General features: G+C 42.5%; 1 protein-coding gene across 1 annotated transcript in view; it reads right to left on the bottom strand.

Moving 5' to 3' along the window:
- Positions 1-15,810, bottom strand: part of LOC102925715 (cytochrome P450 2B1-like) — an 18,046-nt gene extending 2,236 nt beyond the window's left edge. The window contains exons 1-8 of the mRNA XM_042272963.2: positions 15,605-15,810; positions 14,348-14,510; positions 14,077-14,226; positions 5,619-5,779; positions 4,370-4,546; positions 3,781-3,922; positions 1,569-1,756; positions 1,263-1,404 (exon numbers count right to left, since the gene is read on the bottom strand). Coding sequence (XP_042128897.1) covers positions 1,263-1,404; positions 1,569-1,756; positions 3,781-3,922; positions 4,370-4,546; positions 5,619-5,779; positions 14,077-14,226; positions 14,348-14,510; positions 15,605-15,781 — 1,300 coding nt within the window. The 5' untranslated portion in view covers positions 15,782-15,810. The remainder of the gene's footprint in view (positions 1-1,262; positions 1,405-1,568; positions 1,757-3,780; positions 3,923-4,369; positions 4,547-5,618; positions 5,780-14,076; positions 14,227-14,347; positions 14,511-15,604) is intronic.

Below are 15,810 nucleotides of genomic sequence, written 5' to 3'. Positions count from 1 at the left end.
ATTTCATAGAGAACTTGCTTACCACACACTCAGCACTAGGTCCTATCTCTAGCATGACGTGGAGGGGGGGTACAACAAAAGGCTAAGGAATTGTTTCTAGAATGCCCCTTTCCAAAAGATAAAAACCCAAACACAAATTTTCCATGTTTATATCCCATAGAGTCTATTAAATTGAATTAAATTTGGCTGGAGGCACCTTCTGTATATAACAAACTAACCAAACACAATAGGCAGCCAACTACTCGACAACTTGAGATTGTATCTTCCAATGAAGAACAAGTCTGTCTCTCATAGCAGTTGACCAACCCCAGGCTGCCAACTACTCCAGCATGGCCAAGTAAGGCAAAAGCAGAGCTGGCACCAATCAAGCTGTGTGTCCATGCCCAGCTCCCCATTGTCTGTAGACACCGTGGGCTGACTCTGATGGGTGCTATAACTCAGCTTTCTCTGGTTCAGGATATTGTCCATCATGAATGGTTTCTTTGCTCAAATACATGCTAGTAATTTTCCTTTCTCTTACAATTTAACAAGACAAAGAGTATTTAATGCAAATAGACAACTGTGCCAGCACATGCCCCATCTCCCCAATGCTCACAGATAAATGTCACCCTAGCCCCAAGACCCTACCAAGCTCATGGCATTCATAGATGATGTCATTTGTTCTTGCTGTTCTTTCTTAAGAAAATGAATTTGCACTCTCTGCTAACCCACAGGCAACTCCTGCCAGGTAGGAGGTAGGCTGACTGCAGATCTTCACCTCTTCTTCAGTTCCCCAAAACCCAATGCCCAGCCTTCATCCCAACTTTGCATCCTTCCTGGTACCCCTTCTTCCAATTCCTGTGGATCCCCCAGATCTTCCTCAGAAGACACTCCTTACTAACCCAAAGACCATTCCTGCCAAGGAAGCAGGTAAGACTGACAAAGGATCCCTACCTCTCCTTCTGCTCCTCCAGCTCCACCCACATCCCAGTCTCATCCTCAGAGGGGATGGAGGACACCAGAAGAACAAGGCCTACTGAATCAACTGAGCAAAGCTCATATGAATTCACAGACTGAGCCAGCATGCACAGAGCCTGCACAGTTCTGCACCAGGTCCTCTGTGCATGTATTATAGCTTTCAGTTTAGTGTTGCATGGGATTCCTGGGTGTGTGAATGAGTGGGTCTCTGATTCTAGTACCTATTCTTGGGGTCTTTTCCTTCTGTGGGTTTGCACTATACAATCTTCGATGTGTCTGGGAAAGGAAGCACAAGTGGGTCTCACCTATAGAGAAGGGCATGAAAGCTTCATTTTTCTTCAGTGCCCCATTGGCATCCAAGAAGTGGTCAGGATTGAAGGTGTCTGGTTGTTCAAAGTACTGTCGGTCATGGAGAGCTGAGCTCAGGATGGGGTACACTTCAGTGTTCTAGGAGACATTATGAGACACAAAAATATTAGCATACCCTGACTCCCATCTGCAGTCAGTCCCTGAGAAACAGAATGTAGGAAACCACAAACAGGCTGAGGCTGGTGAGGAGGAGAGTGGAGGATGGACATGGAGTAGAGATGTGAAATGGCAGCTGGTCTCACCTTGGGAAGCAGGTACCCTCGGAACAAAGTGTCTTTGGTGACCCTGTGTGGCACACCGATTGGGATTAGATCTGAAAATCTCTGAATCTCATGTATGACAGCCTCAGTGTAAGGCATTTTCGTGCGGTCCTCCAGGGTTGGTAGGCGGTGTGATCCAATCACCTGATCGATCTCCTTTTGGACTTTCTCTGCACAGAAGAGGGAGACAACAGATGATGCCCACCTCCCTATAACGCAGGCAATGTACAGTGACCCTGTTTTCTGCCAGCTAATAGCCTAGAAACAGCGCAGAGCCAAAAGTCTCTATGAGAAAGACACAGTACACTCTTGGACATGCACACCTGTGCTTCTCTCAGGCACCCCTCTCTCTAGCCACACTTAGAGCTGTATTAGAGTCTCTCTCAAAATCTCCAACCTTGCTTGTAAATAGAAAATGGGAAAACCTACAGCAAAGGACTGTTTCATCTATCAATGTGGAGTGAGGGCTGGATGGGGAGATGGTAAGAATTTCCTCCTTTTGAAATATATATAATGTTATAAATTGTGTTCCTGCATAACACACACACACACACACACACACACACACACACACACACACACACACACACACACACAAGGAGAGACAGATAGACAGACAGACATCCTAGCATAGAATTTATGTTTAAAAATCCAGGGGGCTCATTGTTTAAGAGCACTGGTCACTATATCTGAGGACCCAGGTTCAATTTCCAGCACCCACATGGTGACTCACACTGTCTAAGACTCCAGGTCCAACACCTTCACACAGATATATATATATGCAAAACAACACCTTCACACAGATATATATATATATATATATATATGCAAAACAACAATTTCCATTAATAAAATAAATTTTAAAATTCAGGCTAAGAATCCAAGGCTATATCTTTAGAAATAGAAGGAAGAAAGTTAATATGTGTAAAACTCAATAGAAAATATGAATACATGAGTGAACACATTGGCCGATAAAATGGCTCAACCAGTAAATGTCCTTGACTTGCATCCTGACAGCCTGATTTTGACTCACAGAACCCATGTGAAGGTGTAGGAGAGGCCCAGCTACACAGAATTGTCCTTCCACCTCCACACATGAGCTGCAGCAGGCACACTCACAGAAACAGCAAATCATTTGTAAATTTTTAGAATGTGAGTGTGTATGTCAACCAAGCAATGGATGAGTCAGTTATAAAAACAAAAGATTGCTGAGTGAATTAAATGAGCATGCTAAACACTGGATATAAGTATTCCACTTTTGACTCTGTATTAATAAATTAGTGATTCAATAAGTGATCATACACAAATAAATCAATGAACATAAGTAGCCAATAATCAAGTGAATTTATGTATAAGTACTACTTTTCACTCATAATATTAAACAATTAATGAATCAATAAATGATTCCTACATAAATAAATCAACAAACACAACTACCCAATAATCAAGCAAATGTTAGATTTAACAAAGGAACATGTGAATGAATGAATGAATGAATGAATAGGTAAATATGAGAATAAACAAGAAGGTGTGTTGAAGAATAAAAATTCATAGACAAATGAGTGAGTTATTAAGCAAATACATGGAGGAATGGATGGACATATGTAGGGTGAATTCAAAGGCCAGTTGGAATGATTAAGGAATGAAAAGATTTGTATATGAATGGACCAATGAATCAATGACAGACAGCTCACTCATAAAATTCATGAGTTGATAATCAAAATAAATGAATGAAATATTTGTCATTGGGTGAAGCAGAATCTAAGATTAATAATCTATGGATATAGAAAAGATTGGCAGATGACTACATAAGTATGTGAATAGGTATGTATCTGGATGGACAGAAAAATAGATAAATGGATGGGTGGATACTAGATGAATGGGTAAATAAATAGAATGGGTAAATGGGTGCAGAGGTGAATGGACAGTAAGATGAGTGAATGGATGGATGTAAAGTCATAGGGAAAGAAGGGAGGAAGGATGGAAGGATGGATGGATGAATGGACAGATTGATAAATCAACCTTTAAGTGATAACAGAAAATGGGCCACACCACCCAAAGCACTGCACTATTTTAGAGGTAGACCAAAGCCTTCAGAACTCCAGATGTTAGAGGCCCATGTCTCACTCATCCACACAAGCCTCCACATCCAAAAGGAGCTAGAAGATCCCTCAACGGGCAGCCTGTGGCGCACCTGCAACATGGGGGTATTTGAGCATGAGCAGGAAGCCATAGCGGAGCGTGGTGCTGCTGGTCTCTGTGCCAGCAAAGAAGAGAGACAGCACGGAGATCATGAGATTCTGGTGATGGAACTCCGTGTGTTGGTTCGACTTCTCCTGGTTCCAGATGGGAGAGAGAAGGGAGGGTCAGGGGTGAATGGGTTCTCACAGGGAGATGCTCACACATCCTGGGGACTGTCCTTCTGTCTCACACTGTACAGGCCACATTGCCAGTCTCAACCCTCGACATTGTCATTGGCTCTCTCTTCTATCTTCTTATCTCTCGACTTTGCTCTCTCGTATTTATCACATTTTGTCTCCCAGGCTCTCTCTTCCTCTGAGGTCTTTCCTGCTTTTTGTCCCTTGCCCTGTGTTTCTTCCACAGCCTTCTTCCTCCATATTTCATTTTCTCCTCCCTTTCTCTAGTCTTAATTTCTAGATTCTTCTGCATCTCCTCCACTCCATTTCCTATCTCTCCTCCCCATCCTCTGCCCCCCTTTTCCTCTGCACACATCCCAAGGCTTCACTCTCACCCATCACTTCTCTCATTCATGCAGGACTTACCTTCTCCATGCGTAGAAGGTAGGCATCAATGAAGTCTCTTGGATTGCTGGGGTCCAAGGTTGCCCTGTGCCTCTCCACACTCTGGCCAATATAGTTGAGGACTTCCTGCATGTTTTTGAAGATTTGCTTGTGGGCACCAGGAAAGTACTTCAGGAAGCCAGAGAAGAGTTCAAACACCTGCAAGAAAGAAGGACCCAGGAGGTCACCTTAAGCTATCTGGTCACAAGTGCTCTAACTTAGTCACTGTTCTATTGCTATGAAGAGACACCACAACCAAGGCAATTATACAAAAAAAAAGTATTTTTGAGGGCTTTCCTACCATTTTAGAAGGTTAGTCTATTGGCATCATGGCAGGAACCTTGGCAACATGCAGACAGGCATGTGCCTGAGAGCTGACATCATGATATACAGGCAGACAGGCAGAACTAGAGGGAACACCTTGCAAGGGCATTTGGGAACCTCAAAGTTCACCCCTATCAACACATCTCCTGCAACAAGGCCCAGATCCTAATCCTTCCAAACATCTCTTCAACTAGGACTCAAGCATGCAAAGACACTAGCCTATGTGGGCCAATCTCATTCAAACCATCACATGCTCCCAGGATGACCATATATTTTATGAAGAGAAACAAAACACACACACACACACACACACACACACACACACACACACACACACCTCATATGTGTACACTATACACAGGCATGCTTTTGAACTTTATCTGTAAATCTGTCTCTATGCTTCTCCCTGCATTCTCTGTCTCTCCTTTTTCCTCTCCTCTGCTCTCTGTCCCAATACCTTGTGCTGAATTAGCATTGTTTCTATTAATTTGGGAGTTTTGCTTTATGGACACAGGGCCTCATGCATGCCAGACTAGCCTTAAACTCAGTAAGTAGCTAAAAATCATCGTGAATTTATCATTTCCATACCTTCGTGTGCAGGAATGGCATGGGTGGTCAACAACCATACCCAGGATACACAGTCTGGGCCTTAGGCATGAAAACCAAGTCTTCTACCCTCTGAGCTACAACTGCATCACCCACATCACCATTTTCTGCATATATCAATGGCTCTGTACTTCTGCATTTAGGTCTCCACCCTGCTTAACCTCTCTCCCTCCTGCTCTCAACCGCCTTGCCTATCCATTTGTCTCTGCCTTTCTTACAGCCTTAAGACACTCCTTCTTTGCCCACAGACCAGCCTCTTCTATACTCTGCCCTAGATACCCCTCTGGTTCTATCCACTGACCTGGCTGGAGAATGTACTGATGAGAGAGAAGGTCTGAAAAAACAGGTCCAGCAGGCGCAGGAACTGGCGGTCTTTGTAGTCAAAGCGCTCTCCAAAAACAATGAAGCAGATGATGTTGGCTGTGATGCACTGGAAGAGGAAGGTGGGGTCCATGGGGGCTCCTGGAGGAGGAAGAGCATGAGGGACAGAAGGCAGGAGATACAGAACAAAGGTACATTTGGCTTCAGCCCCACCTCTGTGAGGCTGCCCCCACCACTTACTACTCAAAGAATGGCAACAGCAGCTACCATATTTGCATATGAATCTAGGCTCTTTATTCAGAGGTGTATGCATCCTTTTATTTAACTTCCCTCAATACTGTACAGAATATGGGATGTTATTTGTGTACACAGAAAGGGAAGCTACCTTCACAGAGGCAATTCAGTTAATCATGGCTGGGATAGGATGCAAGGATGGAGAAAAGATTATGTGTAGTCAGTCTCCACCCTGTACCTCCTCCCAGGACAACATTGTGACTCTGAGCTGATGGCTAACTCCTACTGGCAGCATTGGTTCAGAGAAGGATTCAGATAATACCTGTGTGAATTTACAAGTCCTGCACACTCCTCACCCCTTTGACTTCTGGGCTCTGTGGTGTTCCAGAAGCCATCAGCACCTGCTGTCTGCTGCCTTGGTATGTCAGGTTCAGTCATGGACACTTGTGGTTGGAGGGTGTTGTCCATCCAACAATATAGGGCCACCATTGCCCCTCACCCTGAGGCTGGCTTGTTTGTGGTCTCTGATCCCATGTATATCTGCCAGTGGATGTGTCAGAGGAACAGCAGGTGGCAATGAAGTTCAAGTTGTTGGAGTCTTTGTTCTCCTAACTGATCGCCCCAGACTCTAGGCTTTAGGCCCAATGGCACAACCTGGGCCCCCATATCCCCACACATTGAAGTCCCAGTTGCGGACCAGCAGGCAGGACGTTTACAGGCAGACTGGACTACCACCATCCCCCACCAAACCCTGTAACCTATAAACCCCACCCCATCCCACAAACCCACCCATCCTCTAAGACTGAAGAAGGTCCTGGACATATGTAATGCAGACACTAAGAGACAACAGATGCCAACCTAGACTAATATACCCAGCAAAACTTTCAATCACCATTGATAGAGTGAACAATACAATGTAAGACAAAACCAGATTTAAACAATACCCATCCACAAATCCAGCCCTACAGAAAGCACTAAAGGGAAAAATCCAACCTAAGGAAGTCAGATGCACCCGCAAAAACATAGTCAATAGATAACCTGGCAGCAGTAAATCTCAAAGAAGAGAAATACACGCACACTACCACCAAAATATAACAGGAATTAATGATCACTGGCCATTAGTATCCTTTAATATCAATGGACTCAATTCACCTATAAAAAGACACAGGCTAACAGCATGGATAATGAAAGCAGGATCCATCCTTCTGCTGCATACAAAAAATATTCCTCAACTTCAAAGACAGACACTACCTCAGAGTAAAAGGCTGGGAAAAGACTTTCTAATCAAATGGACTTAAGAAGCAAGTTTGTGTAGCTATCCTAATATCTAATGAAATAGATTTCAAGTTAAAATCAATCAAAAGAGATCAGGAAGGACATTACATATTCATCATAGGAAAAATCCACCAAGATGAAGTCTCAATTCTGAACATTTATGCCCCAAATACAAGGGCACCCAATATGTAAAATAAACATTACTAAAGCTTATCACACATAAAACCAGACACATTAATAGTGGGAGACTTCAACACAACACTCTCACCAATGGACAGATCTGCCAGACTGAAACTAAACAGAGAAATAAGGAACATAAGAGATGTTATGACTCAAGAGGACTTAATAGTTATCTACAGAACATTCCACAGTAACAAAAAAGAATACATCTCAGCACTCCATATAACCTTCTCTAAAACTGACCACATGCTTGGTCACATAGCTAATCTCAACAGATCCAAAAAAAAAATTGGAATAACCTCCTGTATTTTATTGGACCACCATGGCTTAGAGTTAGATTTCAAAAGAACAAAAATTCCAGAAAGCCTACAATCCCATGGAAACTGAATAATGCCCAAATGAATCACCAATGGGTCAAGGAAGAAATAAAGAAAGAAATTAAAGACGTCCTAGAATTCAGTGAAAATGAATGTATTACATACCCAAACTTATGGGACACTATGAGAGCAGTGCTAAGAGGAGAATTCATAGCTCTAAATGCACACATAAAGATGTTGGAGAAATCTCACACTAGTGACTTCACAGCACACCTAAAAGCTCTAGAACAAAAAGAAACAAACTCACCCAGGAGGAATAGACACCAGACAATAATAAAATTGAGAGCTGAAATCAATAAAACAGAAACAAAGAGAACAATACCAAGAATCAATGAAACAAAGAGTTGGTTCTTTGAGAAAGTCAAGATATACAAGCTCTAATCCAATGTAACTAAAAATTAACAAAATCAGAAATGAAAAGGGAGACACTACAGCAGACAACGAGGAAATCCAGAGGATCATCAGGTAACACTTCAAAAACCTTGACAAAATTGGAAAATCTTAAAGAAATGGATGATTTTCTGGATAGGTACCACATACCAAAGTTAAATCAGGACCAGATAAACAATTTAAATAGAGCAATAACCCCCTAAGGAAATAGAAACAGCCATTAAAAGTCTCCCAACCAAAAAAAAAAAAAAAAAAAAAAAAAGCCCAGGACCAGATGGTTTCAGTACAGAATTCTACCAGATTTTCAAAGAAGAGCTAATACCAATATTCTGCAAATGTTGCTCACAATAGAAACAGCAGAAGCTTTACCAAACTCCTTTTATGAGGCTACAGTTACTCTGATACACAAGCCACATAAATAGGCAACAAAGAAAGAGGATTACAGACCAATCTCCCTCATGAACACTGATGCAAAAATACTCAATAAAATACTGGCAAACCAAATCGAAGAACACATCAAAAAATTATCCACCATGACCAAATAGGCTTTATCACAGGGATGCAAGGATGGTTCAACATATGAAAATCTGTCAATGTAATACACCATATAAACAAACTGAAAAAAACCCACATGATCATCTCATTACATGCTAGAAAAACCTTTGACAAAATCCAACACCCCATCATGATAAAGATTCTAGAGAGATCAGTAATACAAGGAACATACCTAAACATAATAAAGGCGATTTACAGCAAGTCAACAGCCAACATCAAATTAAATAAAGAGAAACTCAAAGCAATTTCACTAAAATCAGGAACCTATTCTCCCCATATTTATTCAATATAGTACTTAAAGTTCTAGCTAGAGCAATAAGACAACAAAAAGAGAACAAGGGGATACAAATTGGAAAGGAAGAAGTCAAACTTGCACTGTTTGCAGGTGATATAATAGTATACATAAGTGACCAAAAAAATATTCTACCAGAGAACTCCTACAGCTGATAAACACCTTCAGGTACAAGATTAATTGTAATCAGGATACAAGATGAACTAAAGAAATATCTGTAGACCTCCTATATACAAGTGATAAATAGGCTGAGAATGAAATCAGAGAAACATCACCCTTTATAATAGCCACAAATAATATAAAATACCTTGAGGTAACTCTAACTAAGCAAGTGAAAGACCTGTATGATAAGAACTTTAAGTCTCTGAAGAAAGAAGTTGAAGAAGATAGCAGAAAATGGAAAAATCTCCCATGCTCATGGATAGGTAGGATTAACATGGTAAAAATGGCAATCTTATCAACTCAATCTACAGATCCAATGCAATTCCCATCAAAATCCCAACACAGTTCTTCATAGACCCGGAAAGAACAATCCTTAACTTCATATGGAAAAACAAAAAAACCCCAGGATAGCTAAAACTATCCTGTACAATAAAGCCACCTCTGGAGGCATCACCATCCTTGACCTCAAACTCTACTATAGAGCTATAGAAATAAAAACAGCTGGTATTGGCATGAAAACTGATGTGTTGACCAGTGGACTAGAATTGAAGACCCTGGCCTTAACCCATACACCTATGAACACCTGATTTTTTACAAAGAATCCAAAACTGTACCATGGAAAATAGAAAGCATCTTCAACAAATGGTGCTGTCATAACTGGATATTAACATGTAGAAGATTTCAAATAGATCGATATCTATCACCACCCACAAAAGTCAAGTGCAAGTGGATCAAAGATTCAATATAAATCCAGTTACACTGAACCTGGTAGAAGAAAAATTAGAAAGTAGTCTTGAATGCATTGGCACAGGAGACCAATTTTTAAATATAACACCAGTAGCACAGGCACTGAGAACAACAATTAATAAATGGGACTTCTTGAAACTGAGAAGCTTCTGTAAAGCAAAGGACATAGTAAATAAAACAAAAGGACACACTAAAGAATGGGAAAATATCTTCACCAACCCCACATCTGACAGAGGGCTGATCTCCAAAATATACAAAGAATTCAAGAAACTAGACATCAAAATAGTGAACAATTCAATTAAAAAATGGGCTATTGAGCTAAACAGAGAATTCTCAACAGAAGAATTTCAAATGGCTGAAAGACATATAAGGAATTGCTCAACATCATTAGTCACCAGGAAAATACAGATCAAAAGAACTCTGAGATACCATCTTACATCTGTCAGAATGACTAAAATAAAAAACACTGAAGACAGTTTATGTGAAGAAGATGTGGAGCAAGGAGAACACTCCTCCACTGCTGGTGGGAGTGCAAACTTATGCAGTCACTTTGGAAATCAGTATGGTGGTTTCTCAGAAAATTTGGAATCAATCTTCCTCAAGACCATGCTATACCACTCTTGGGCATATACCCAAGGAATGCTCAATCACACAACAAAGACACATGCTCAACTCTGTTCATAGCAGCATTGTTCATGGTAGCCAAACCTGGAAACAACCTACATGCCCCTCAACTGAAGAATGGATAAATAAAATGTGGTACATATACACAATGGAGTACTACTCAGCAGTGAGAACAATGCCATCATGAAATTTGCAGGCAAATAGATGGAACTAGAAAATGTCATCCTGAGTAAGGTAACCCAGACTCAAAGGGACAAACATGGTATGTACTTACCCATAATTGGATACTAGATATAAAGCAAAGGATAATCAGACTACAACCCACAGCTCCAGAGAATCTAATTAACAAAGAGGACCCAAAGAGGGATGCATGGATTTGCCTGGGAAAGGGCAATAGATGAGATCTCCATGAGTAAATTGGGGGTAATGGATGTGCAATGGAGGGTAGGGGGTGGGGGATGAGACATAAGAGAATGGAATGGAGCGGGAGAGCAATGAAAGAGATATCATGATAGAGGGAGACATCATGGGAATAGGGAAAAACCAGGTTCTAGGGAAGTTCCCAGGAGTTCCCAAGGATGACCTCAGCTTAGACCACTAGCAATAGTGGAGAGGGTGCCTGAACTGGAATACCCCAGTAAGAAGATCAGTAAATATCCTGTTATCATAGAGACTTTTCCTGTAACTAATGGAGGCAGATGCAGAGATCCATAGCCAAACACCAGGCTGAGCTCCAGAGTCTAGTCGAAAAAAGAGAAGAGTGATTCTATGAGCAAAAGCATCAAGATCATGATGGGAAAACCTACAGAGACAACCAAACTAAACTAGTGGGAACTCATGAAATTTAGTTCAACAGTTGTATAGCCTGCATGGGACTAGACTAATCCCTCTGCATAGTGAAACAATTGTGTGGCTTGACCTACTTAAGCCGCCGCCTCCCCCCGCCCCCAACAGTAGGATCAGAATCCATCCCTGGTACATGAGCAGGCTTTTTGGAGCCCACTACTTATGATGGCACACCTCACACAGCTGTCCCTTGAGGCAGAGGGAGGGACTTGGACCTGCCTCTACAAAATGTACCTCCCCATGGGAGGCCTTACATTCTTGTAGGAGGGAATGAGGAGTGGCTTGGGAAGGAGAGGCTGGAGAGGAAGGAGGAGGGAAGAGGGGATCTTTGATTGAAATGTGTAATGAATAAAAAATTTTCTTAATACAAAAGTAAAAATAAATAAAAAAAGAAATGGAGGTGCATATAACAGTCATGTCACTTAATACACCTTTGATATAAAGAACCTTAATGTTACAGAGCTAAACAGACAATTCTCAACAGAAGAATTTCAAATGGCCAAAAGACATTTAAGGAATTGCTCAACATCATTAGTCATCAAGGAAATGCAGATCAAAACAACTCTGAAATACCATCTTATACCTGTCAGAATGGCTAAGATCAAAAACACTGAAGACAGCTTATGTGGAGAGGATGTGGAGCAAGGGGAACACTCCTCCACTGCTGGTGGGAGTGCAAACTTACACAGTCACTTTGGAAATCAGTGTGGCGGTTTCTCAGAAAATTTGCACTCAATCTTCCTCAAGATCCAGTTATACCACACTTGGGCATATACCCATGGTATGCTCAATCATACCATAAGGACACATGCTCAGTTCTGTTCATAACAGCATTATTCATAATTGCCAGAACCTAGAAACCACCTAGATATCCTCCAACTGAAGAGTGGATAAATAAAATGTGGTACATATACACAATGGAGTACTACTCAGCAGTGAGAACAATGACATCATGAAATTTACAGGCAAATGGATAGAGTAAGAAAATATCACCCTAAGTGAGGTAACTCAAACTCAGAAGGACAAATATGGTATGTACTCACTCATAAGTGGATACTAGATGTAAAACAAGGGATAATCAGACTGCAACCTACAACTCCAGGGAGACTAGCTAGCAGGGAGGATCCTAGGAACAATGGATGGATTGCCCAGCAAAAGAGAAATGGATGACATCTACATGAGTCAACTGGGGGTGAGGGGAGAAATGGAGGAAGATGGATGGGGGATGAAAACATAGGGGAATGGGAGGTTCAAGCTGGAACAGGAAGAGTGGGAGAGCAAGGAAAGAGATACCATGATAAATGAAAACATCATGGGAATAGGGAGAAACAGAGTGCTAGCGAAGTTCCCAGGAATCCATAAGGATGACCAAACATTAGACTACTGGCGATAGTCAAGAGAGTGCTTGAACTGGCCTACTCTGGTGATCAAAGGGCTGAATACCCTAATTGTCATCATAGAGCCCTCATTCAGTAACCGATGGAAGCAAATGCAGAGATCCATGGCCAGGTGCCCGGCGGAGCTCCAGGAGTCCAATTGATGAGACAGAGGAGGGATTCTCTGAGCAAGGGGCATTGAGACCATGATGGGGAAAGTACAGAGACGACTAACCAAACTAGTGGAAATGCATGAAATGTAGACTAATAGCTGAGGAGGCCCCATGGTACTAGACTAGGCCCTCTGGATAGATGAGACAGTTTTAGCCCCCAGACAGTGGAATTGTGACCCATCCCTAGTGCATGAGCAGGCATTCTGGAGCCTAGTGCCTATGGTGAGACACTTTGCCCAGCTTTGGTGCAGGAAGGAAGGGATTGGACCTGGCTCAACTGAATGTACCCAGCTCTGCTGACTCCCCATAGGAGACCTTGCCTAGGAGGAGGTGGGAATGGTATTTGCATTGGCAGGGAAGCCTGGGGGGGGGGAGACAGGGGAATCTGTGGTTGATATATAAAATGAATAGAAAATCTCTTAATAAAAAAGAACCTTAATGTCTCTAGATATGACTCTGTGTTCAACTAAAGTCAAACTCCCATCAGCCTTTGTGCTCACTGCTGCCCACCAGCACAATCACAAGGAAGAAAACACAGTTCCCTGCTTAGAACACAACTGCAGTTCCTCCTGCTCCCTTTTCTTTCATACCTAAGGTCTGCATTTGTCTTTCATGAGGCCACGGAGGGGGGCAACAACAAAGGTTAAGCCAAAGTGTCCTTCAACTCTTTATGCAGTAGATGACGACCTTGGAAAATTCAGCTTCTTGCATCCACCTCTGAAGTTCTGGGATTACAAACATGCATGACCGTGCCCATTGTATATGGTGGTAGAAGCAACCTACACTCAGTGATAGCTATATCAAAGGTAGGGCCTCACAATGTAGATGGGAATGGCCTTGAACTCATGTCCATCTTGCCTTACCTTCTAAGTTCTGAGAGGACAAGTGTGTACCAGTCATAAACAGTTGACAAAGAAAATTAATTCATAGACTGATTTTCTGAAGAAACATGATCATCATGGTCAGTACATGTTTCTGAGTCATTGTGGACACAATATACCTCATGTTTCTTTCCCATTCTTGTATTTCTCTCTCTTTACACCTCTGTCCATATTTCATCCTCCCCATACTCTGTGTGAGTTTCTGTGTATGTGTATGTTGTCTGTCTGTCTGTTTCTTTACCCTTTAGTGTTTCTTTGTCTTCTTTGGCTGTGCACTCAGGTCTCTGTATCACCATCTTCCTTTATACCCATTCTCAAAGACTCACCCTGGGATTTCTGCAGCTCCTCCACCAGACATTGGGCCTCCTCCTTTATCCGCTCCTCCACACTCCGCTTCCCCATCCCAAAGTCCTTCATGGTGGCCACAGAGAATCTCCGAAGGGTCTTCCAGCGTTCCCCATTGGCAAAGATCAATCCTAAGACAGGAGAAGCATGGGTAGGATACACTGGAAGTTCAGAGAACCTGAATCCTTACCCACAGCTCAGATTCCACCATCCTGGACCACATCCTTCACCCCACTCTGTCCCATATCTCACCACATCCCTGTACAATTGGCTCAACCACAGCAACTGTCCCGCGACCAGAGAAAGCCTCAGCTTGGTCCACCAGAGCCTCCCTTATGGCCTCTGTCCCACACAGCATGACCACAGGCCTTGGTCCCAGGTGCACTGTGAACACATCTCCATATTTTTCTCGAAGCTGCCAAGCATAAGGGCATGATGGCTGTGGTTAGTCCACACAGGTATTGTTGTTACACTGTGAAAACACTTAGGCACAAACTGGTCAATAGGCACCTCAACTTCTGGCAACCCTTCCTCTTCTGGGAACCTAAGATTAAAGGGTTAATTCCCCACATGGCCAGGGTCTGCACTGATTGGTTAGACTTCCTGATCAGTACAGCAGTACTGTAGAGTAGGGATGAAGGGCAACCACTATTTATAATCCTGGCATTGTGGAGGTAGAGGCCAGAGAATCACTGGTCATCCTTGGCTACACATCCAATTGGAAGCCAGCCTGACCTACTTATGTTTTTAGGCTGTGTCACAACATCTAATCTTAAGCAACAATGAACTATCAATACACAGATAAGATCAAAGATATTATATGAAACTTGGAGGATCATGAGTCACAAAAGCTAAATAAAAATAAATGAATACACAAATGATGCAGATGGATGATCTGATAACAACCAAGGGGAGCCGGAAGTTGGGGTTGTTGCCACTAAATCAGCTCTCTAAATGGGAAGTGGGGCCAAGGATGCTAATTGATTATTAATAAACAAGTGGTAATTAAACATGAAATCTCACTTGTGAAGACTGGTAAAGATGGTGCCAGGCTCAGCTGCTTGGATGGTCTGTGGTGTTTATAACTAATAAATACTCCCTACCTACCCCACCTCCTGACCTGCCTCTCCTCCCCTTTGCTCCTGAACAAGGCAGGCTAATTCCTTGTGCTGGCAGAAGCAAACTTTATCTATTGATGCCTCTGACATTTTTCTTTCTCTTCTGGAACAAAGAAGCACCAAAAAGGAAAATTGAAAACTTTTGCACATACTTCAACACCCCAACACCTTTCACACTCCAAGCACTGTAACCCACATGATTTTAAGATAGCGAGGACTCAACTGTTGATCTGGGTACCATCCATCACCAATCATCACCTCACTTTTCACTCAGCGACCTTCCCACCTGAACCTTTTGCCTGGAAAGAGTTCCTTGATCATCCTGCTGAATGATCTCCAGGAGCAAAGATGGGACTAAGTCTATAGGGTATAAGCGATGGGCATGTCTCACCTGCATGAAGGAGTTGAGGAGGCCTCTTCTATCCATCTGTAGGAGGTTCCCCAAGAGGGGTAGGGGACGTGGTCCTGGTGGGAGTTGACTCTGAGCCTTTTTGTGGCCCTTGACCAGGAGTAGCAAAAAGCTGGTGAGAAGAGTGAGGATGAGCAGGACACTGGGATCCATGGTCATAGTCTGACCACTGTGGACTTCACTGTACA

The sequence above is a fragment of the Peromyscus maniculatus genome, chromosome 1 (assembly GCF_049852395.1).
Source record: "Peromyscus maniculatus bairdii isolate BWxNUB_F1_BW_parent chromosome 1, HU_Pman_BW_mat_3.1, whole genome shotgun sequence".
NCBI lineage: Eukaryota > Metazoa > Chordata > Mammalia > Rodentia > Cricetidae > Peromyscus > Peromyscus maniculatus.
The sequence above is the reverse complement of the archived record's forward strand: the minus strand, read 5'-3'. Positions and strand labels throughout refer to the sequence as shown.